Raw genomic sequence first — 8,793 nt, forward strand, 5'->3', positions numbered from 1 at the left:
GTTTTTTTTGTTTTTGTTTTTTTTGTTTTTTACTCTTGTATTTGCTACAGTGTATTTTGTCCCAGCAACAAGAAAGTGACTAAAAGAGCTGAGAGGTGAGGAAGCCGCAGAAGGAAAATCGGAAGGTAGCAGAGGCTGGATTATGAGGTTTAAGGAAAGAAGCCATCTCCACAACAGCAAAGTAGAAAGTGAAGCAGCAAGTGCTGATGTGGAAGATGTACCAAGTTACTCAGGAGATCTAGTTGCTATAACTGATAAGGCTGCAACAGATTTTCAATAGAGACAAGCAGTCTTATCTGGAAAGAAGATGCCATCTGGCACTTTCATAGCTAGAGAGAAGCTAAGGCCTGGCTTAAAATCTTCCAAGAACAGACTGACTCTCCTATTAAGGACTAATGCAGCTGATGAGTTGAAGCCAATGTTTATTTACCATTCTGAAAATCTTAGGTCCTTTAACAATTATTCTAAAAATTATACTCTGCCTGTTATCTATAAATGAAACAAAGACTGGATGACAATGCATTTGTTTACAACATGGTTTACTAAAACATGGTTTAAACATGTTCATTTAAAGCCCACTGTTAAGGCTTATTGCTTAGAAAAAGATTCCTTTTAAATCATTATTGCTCATCAACAATACAATCTAGTCATGCAAAAACTCTGGTGGAGATATACAAGATTAATATTCTTTTCATGCCTATTAATATAAAATCCATTAAGCAGACTATGAGTAAAGGAATAACTTTTACTCTCAATTTTATTTAAGAAATATATTTTGGGCCAGGGATTTAGCTCAGTGGTTCCGTCGCCTGCCTTGCAAGCACAAGGTCCAGAGTTCAATCCCTAGTACCAAAGAAAAAAAAAAAAAAAAAAGAAAGAAAGAAATACATTTTAAGCCAGGTGTTGTGGCACCAGCTAAGACTCCAAGAGGCTGAGGGAGGAGGTTCCTAAATTTAAGCTATGCCTAGGTACTCAGCTACTTAGCAAGACCCTGTCTCAAATTTAAAAGTAAAATAAAAGAGCTGGGGATGTAAGACAAAATTGACAGGCCCTGGGTTGAATCTCCATACCACCCCCCCCACACAAAAAAATATATATACACTTTTTAAGGCTGGCTTCCATATATATATATATAATTTTTTTTTTTAAAGGCTGGCTTCCATATAGTGACTGATTCCTCTGATGGGAATCTAGACAAAGAAAATTAAGAATTTTATAGAAACAATTCACTATTCTAGATGCCATTATGAACTTTTATGGCTGGGGGTGATGGCGCACACCTTTAATCCCAGCACTTGGGAGTATGAGACAGGAGGGCTGCTATGAGTTCGAGACCACCCTGGGCTACATAGTGAGTTCCCAGTCAGTCTCAACTACATAGTGAGACCCTGTCTCAAAAAAACAAAAAAACAAAACAAAAAAAAAACTTTTATGAATTATAGGAAGAGATAAAAATACCAACATTGATAGAAGTTGAAGAAATTTATTTCATCTCTCATGGTAATTTGGAGGGATTTAAGTCTTTAATGGAGGAACTAACTGCAAATGTGGGTGGCGGAAATAGCAAGAGAACTAGAAATGGAGCCTCAAGATGTGAATGACTGCAATCTCCTGATAAAATGTAGTGGAGGAGGAGCTGCTTACTGGGATGAGTAGAGAAAGTGATTCCCTGAGATGGATTCTATCGCTAATGAGGACACTGTGAAAATTGTTAAAATGACAAAAGATTTAAAATGTCACATAAATTTAGTTGATAGAGTAGCAGCAAGATTTAAGAGAAATGACTCCAGTTTTGATAGAAGCTCTACTATGGACAAAATAGCACTACATGCTACAGAAAAATCTTTAATGAAAGGAAGTCAATATGCATCAAATTTCACTGTTACCTTATTTTAAGAAACTGCCATCACCATTCCAACCTTTAGCATTCACCACCTTAGTCAGTAGCTGTCAACATTGAAGCCACAAAATATTACAACTTGCTTTAAGTTCAGATGAGCGTTAGTATATTTTAGCAATAAAGTATTTTAATTAAGTTCCTGTATATACTTTTTGGACATAATGCTATTGCACAGCAAATAATTACAGTACAGTATGAATTACCTTTTATATGCACTAGGAAAAAAATTTTGTATTAATTCATTTTATTGTAATATTTATCTCATTGCAGTGGTGTGGAACCAAACTTGTAATATCTCCAAGGTAGTCTATAGATATATACCTATGATAAATTTTTACCTTTCACCTAGTACAGCAAACTTTGATATATCCAAATCATCAGCACCACCACTCTTAGGCTTTGGAGCCATTATTAAGCAAAATAAGGGTTACTGTATTTAAACACATACCATGACATTTAATCTGATAACCAAGATGGATATATGTGACTAACAGGCAAGTAGCATATATAGCACAGAAACACTAGAAAGAAAAATGATTCACAACCCAGGCAGGTAAACTGAGACAAATAGAAGTTTCATCACACTACTCAAAACATAATTTAAAACTTAGGAATTGTTTATTTCTGGAATTTTCCATTTAAGGTTTTTGAATTGTAGTTGATGACAGGTAACTAAAACTATGGAAAGCAAAATCTCAGATAAGGGGAGACTGACATACAACTGAAGTTTTCTGCCTTGATATCGAAGGCCTTTTCTATCTTACTGTACTGCCATTTGCAGTGCAGAAAGAAAACCAAAATTCTAACAACTGATTCACTTTGAGCAACAAGAACATCATTCCCAGACAATTTCTTAATGAAAAGTTCCTTATTCATATGCTATGAGTGCAGCATGAACAAAATCTAATTGTGATAGCAATCACAGATTATGTCTTATAAATGTTTATTTTTAAAAAACAATTTTCTAAATAAGCTACCATAAAATTTTTGTTAGAGACTTTTGTGAATGTATAAATAATTTTCCTAACTCTAAGGACTTAAAAATAAAAATTTTAACAAAATCAATACTCATAAATTTAAAAATTCAACCATTTAGAGGCTGGGGATGTAGCTTAGTAGTAGAGTACTTGCCAGCATGTGCAAGGACCTGGGTTTGATCTCCAATGACACAAACAAACAATCATTTAACTGATTCTCAAGTTCTTCTAAAACTTATACTACTAATAAAACAAACCAGATTAGTCTTTAAGTGATTATTCTGCTTGAATACATAGCCATTCATATTGGTATTCACTGATACTAATTAATGCTTAATGTGCACTGATGTATTTAATCTGAACAGTGTGCCCAAGATCCAGAAAATTTTGTTAGTCTTTTTTATACATAATAAAACTAAGGCTTGGAGATTTTAGGTAATTTGTTTAAAATTATGGAGTTTTTGTAATCACCAGTACAGTGACAGAACATGGGGGTTTACTCAAGCTAGGTATGCACTCTACCACTGACCTGTAGTCCCAATCTTTTTTATTTTTATTTTGAGCTAGGGTCTCACTGATTTGCCCAGGCTGATCTCAAACTTGCCATCCTCCTGCCTCACCCTCTGAAGTATCTGGAATTACAGGTATACTCCACCATGCCCAACTAATTCCAAATTTTAACCCATTCTGTAGTCCAATAAACACCAAAAAAGGATTTCTCCAAGTTACTATCCTTTTCTTTTTGTTTCAGATAAGATAGACAGCTACCACTAGATGAGCTGCACTGGACATGTGGACATGGATTCATTCTGTCACTACATGTGCTTCTCTACACATTCCCCATCACATCCTCTCTTTTTTCTTTGGTACCGGAGATCTAACTCGGGTCCTTGCATTTGCAAGGCAGGAGCCAGAACCACTGAGCTAAATCACCGGCTCTCTCTCTTAAAAATTACTGTAAAAATAAAGGCTAAATTCTCAGACCAACCCTCAGAAATTAAAATATCACTTAAAATAATATTTCAAGGAAAACTCTATTGAATTATAACAAGACAAAAAGACATCATCTTCTGTCATCTTCTCCCTTTCAAAACAATACCCCCAATCTCAAAGGTAACATTAAATTCTTTCTTGTCTTCCCTCTAGCACACAACCAAGAATGATTTCACATATCTTTGTTCCCATCACAGCTTCTTTAGGAAATGCAATTTAAATTATACCATATCTCAGGGAAGGTAGCAACAAAGCCAAGAAGAGACAAGAGTAAGATAAGAAATTAGATGCATTTATAAACTTAAATATTCAAGTCTGGAGCCTAAAAGGGCCTCTACTATTAAAGCTATTACAGTTCAGTACCAAAAAGTTGTGTGAATTCAGATAGAAATCTCATTACCATATTGCATTTGAAAACAGATTTGGAGCACAACATGCTTTCAAACTAGAAACTAGCTATACTCACGAATATTCCATATAAGTAGCTACCCCATTCTGATTTTCTGAAAATTAAAAGCCTAATAGTAGAAGAGGAGGGATGGATAGAGCTATGACTCCCTTCAACTGCATATGACCAAAAAATAGCTTTATACATAAAGTAGGTAGAAATATACTTTAGATACTCTGGAATGATTATACCCAAGTCATATATCTAGATACTTCAGTGCTCTTCTCATTTTAGATATGGAAGGAGTTGAGACTGTGTTCAAATTCTTGGAATTATGAAACTTGTATTCTCTTTTTTGTTTGTATGAATCACCAGAGACTTTTAAAAAATGCCTTTTAGCCGGGCATGGTGGCACATGCCTGTAATCCCAGCACTCAGGAAGCTGAGGCAGAAGGATAGCCTAGAGTTTAAGGCCAGCCTGGGCTACACACAGCTAGATAGCGAGGCCCTGTCTCAAAAAAAAAAAAAAAAGAGCTTTTTAAAAGTTTTTTTTATACTGTGATAATAAGAAAGAAAATTCATTCCAAGTGTCTATCTGGAGTGAAATTTAACAATAATTATCAAATCATAAAAATGTTCATATCTTTTCACTCAATAATCCAACATTCAGGAATTTATTCTAATAAAAATATCAGATTATTAATTCATTCATTTAACAAATTATCAAGGACTTATTTTTTGCCGGGCACTACTTTTATGAACAAGGATTTATACCATATTATTTTACTGCAGAAAAAACTTCGGAAAAAACTAAATGTCCATTTAGAGTTATATTAGAATATATCCAGCAAATAAAATACTATACTGCCACTAAAAACTATATTGCCAAATATATGTAACATAGGAAAATGTTAAACAAAAAAACTACATGTAAATATATATTATTATTTGCAAAATATTTACAATATTCCCTAAGTACATATAAAAACAATAATTATTTCCTGCTATTATTACACATATATGCAAAGAAAAATTGAAAGAAACATATCAAGGTACTATCATAAATTCTAAAAAACTAACTCTGAAACAATGAGGAAATCTGAGCACTAACTGCATATTAGAAGATATTAAAAATTACTTTTAAGGGCCAGGGACTTGGTTCAGTGGTTCCACCACCTGCCTCACAAGCACAAAGGCCCAAGTTCGATCCACAGTACAAAAAAAAAATTACTTTTAAGACATGTGTGTTTCTTTAAAGTTTAAAGTTTCTTTAAAGTCCTTATATTGAGGTATTTATGAATCAAATATGATTTCTAATATTTGCTTTTAAATACTTTATGCAAAGTTTATGTAAGGAGTTTTTTTTCCCTAAACATTTTTAATGTTATCAGATATAAGTTTCATCTGGTTAATGGAATTATTACTGGCTTTTATTTTCTTTACATTTTCTATTTTTTAAATTTTCTACAGCAATTTGAAACTATTTTTAAAATGAGAAAAATAAACTTCAAAAAACTTTTAAGAAAATTCTTACCAATACTCCATCCACAGATGAAACTTTTTCCCAAGTTAACCAAGCTCTTTCTCTGACACAATCTGCTATCTTTAATTTCTGACATAATGCAGTAAAATCAGGTTCTTCAGTTTCTTCGAACTCAAGCCTGCCAAATGAAAATAATCATAAAATAGGTACACATTTACAAATCAAACTGATTAAATATTTTTTTCAATAGTTGGAATATAATAGTACTATTCAGAAAGAAAACATCAAGTATATTCAGAACTTATTTTATCTTTTTAAAAATTACACTCAGAATTTAAATATATGTTTATCTTTTTCACAGTCTTCCCAAAATAAAAATATTACACAGTAAAAATATCTGTTGGTATGGTGAATCAAATATACTCCAAAACAGCAAAACAGCAATGAGAAAGAAAATAAATATAATAGTCAACACTGTTTGGGAAAATGGGATAATTATAACATCAAGAAGAGAAAAATCCATAGGTAATATTAAACATGCACTTCAAGGTCAGTGACTTTTCTAAACTGTACTCTGTATTTGTCAGTATTTAATATAATCTTCCTATTAATATTTCTCATAATTAACTTTATACTAATTTTTGCATCACTTATTTCAGCTCTTTCTCCTTGATCTTTCTTAACCAAGATAAGTTTCAATAAATCTCTGTTGGCTCTTTTTTCATTTATTTAATATCTATATCACCTCTCACAGTAGTAGTACTAATAATACAAGGCATAACTTAACTTGTGAGTACTTACTATGACTATTTACAAAGTGTCTCAGATGCATGGTTTCACTGACTACCCACATCAGCTATATTAAGCCAGTACTCTAATTATCTTTGTTTTATAGATGTCTGCCAAACCAGCTAAAGCACTGACTTGAGGTCATAGCCAAGAAAGAAGAAACCATGATATAAACCCAAAAGACTATGGTAATCCTTGCCCACCATTCTAGGTTGTCTTCCTCAACACATGCCGTTGAAGGTATAGCATGCTGTTCCCCTCAGTTTCCCTTCCAACTACATCACTTAGGCCAGAGATAATGCAACAGAAATTACACCTCATGTTTCAGATAGAAATGGACTCTGTCACTGCAAGTGCAGTGGGACAGGACCCTGAATCCATCCCTATGCAAGTTTCTCAGCTTCCAATTGCCAGATGGTGGTCTTGCCCTTGCTAACTATAGTCATGTGCCACATAACATTTCAATCAATGACACAGTCAGTAGACAACAGTTGTCCCATAATATTATAATGGAACTGAAAAGTTCCACCACCTAATGACAGCTTAGCTAACATAAGGTCATAGCGCAATGTCATTATTCACATGTTTTTAGTGATGCTAACATAAATCTAGTGTGCTGCCAGTATAGCACATTCCACTATGTACAGGACATAATACTTTTAAAAAATGACTGTTACTTGATTATGTATTTACCATACTAATTTTTATCATTACTTTAGAGCTTACTCCTACTTTTAAAAAAAGTTTACTGTAAAACAGTATGCTGTATTATGCTAACAAGAGCTTCACACATTCTGATTATAGCAAGAAGCTATATGAAGTAACTGACCTATACTAAATGGGTTTGTATAAGTGCACTCTGATGTTTGCACAATATTCACCAAATGATGCAGTTCCCTGTGATTAGGCACACAGAATTGCAGTTAACCTATATAGAGATCTGTGCTAATGAAAACTTCTGTAGGTATGGAAAAACAAGAATAGACTACATCTTATATGAATTTGTTTTATAGAATAATTTCTGATAATTTCATTATGTAAAGCTATATAAAATAATATGCTGAGAAAAAATGAAAGAAACAAGGTCCTTCTTTTCCAAGTGATAGCAAAAACTTCAAAATTTCTGCTTACTCTATAATAACCAAAAATACTTCCAAAGCTGTGTGAAGGTCAAAGAATTCACTAGAGTAGATATCACTGTGCGTCACAAAGGGAAATTTTCAAGCACAGGATATATCAGTTTAATAAAAAGTTAAAGTAATATTTTCTCCTAAAACATTCCCCAAACCTATACTGGTTTTTTCTAACCAATATAATTTTAATTGGCCTATAAGAGAGTCCGTTTAAATATCTGAATTTTAAATAGCCTTGCACAGTCCATTTCCAAAATCTTATTTCAATCTTTCACAATTTGGCCTGAATTCTGCTAGGGTAGTGGAAAGAGAGGTACTATTCAGAGGATAAAATGGGACTTGGTGAAGGACTTAGAAGGGAGAAAGAGAGATTTGAAAAGAACAAGTCCTATTTTCCTGCAACAGATCTGTAGCATCAAAGCAAAATAATTGTTGACAATAATGACAATTACACCCCTTCAATTTTAGCTGCTTAACCATAATGTAGCCCAGTACATAAAAATAAGATTTGAAATACAGTAAATACCTCCTTGTCGTGTTCTACTGCATCCACAAGGACTTGTTTAAATTCAAATTTTATTTAATAAGAGGGGAGAAATTCCTTGTAAGAACAAGAACACTACTAACTTTGTACCAGCAAAACAACCAAAAGGAAGAGACACCAGGATCCTTGTTGGTTCAAAAGCAAAAGCAAAAATGGAAGAAATAATGAGGCGTGCTGAGGTCGACTAAGATGCAAAAAGGGTCGTATGCAATGGGGAGAAAAAGAGAAGTTTAGTAACTTCTAAGCACTGTGCCTCAAATGTCTCACGAAACTTTTGCCAATTATACCAGTTCCTCTAAAGAGTTATGCTCTACCAGTCACCACAGATGGGCTTAAGCCTCCAGGGCCTCAAGGCATTGTTCTAAGGAAACCTCACAAAGCCCCTCAGCCGAGTAGCCCGTGGGCAACTGACACCCACGACCCTTCATTTCACATCCAAGGCCTCTCGCAGGGCTGTGCTGTGTGGATGCAGTGCACGCCGAGAGGAAAAGACTCCCAACTGTTGCATCGCGGAAGACCAAGCAGAAAGTCAAACGACCCCGGGATACTCCAGATCTCCACGGAAGAAAAACTCTACAAGTCATTT

At 34.0% G+C, this 8,793-nt stretch overlaps 1 protein-coding gene across 2 annotated transcripts in view; it reads right to left on the reverse strand.

Moving 5' to 3' along the window:
* Nucleotides 1–8,793, reverse strand: part of Rb1 (RB transcriptional corepressor 1) — a 161,110-nt gene that overhangs the window by 147,302 nt on the left and 5,015 nt on the right. For both annotated transcript variants that reach the window (XM_010636999.3, XM_010636998.3), the window contains exon 2: nt 5,793–5,919. In XM_010636999.3, coding sequence (XP_010635301.1) covers nt 5,793–5,919 — 127 coding nt within the window. The remainder of the gene's footprint in view (nt 1–5,792; nt 5,920–8,793) is intronic.

Source organism: Fukomys damarensis, unplaced genomic scaffold (assembly GCF_012274545.1).
Source record: "Fukomys damarensis isolate Sample0158 unplaced genomic scaffold, DMR_v1.0_HiC HiC_scaffold_38, whole genome shotgun sequence".
NCBI classification, from domain to species: domain Eukaryota; kingdom Metazoa; phylum Chordata; class Mammalia; order Rodentia; family Bathyergidae; genus Fukomys; species Fukomys damarensis.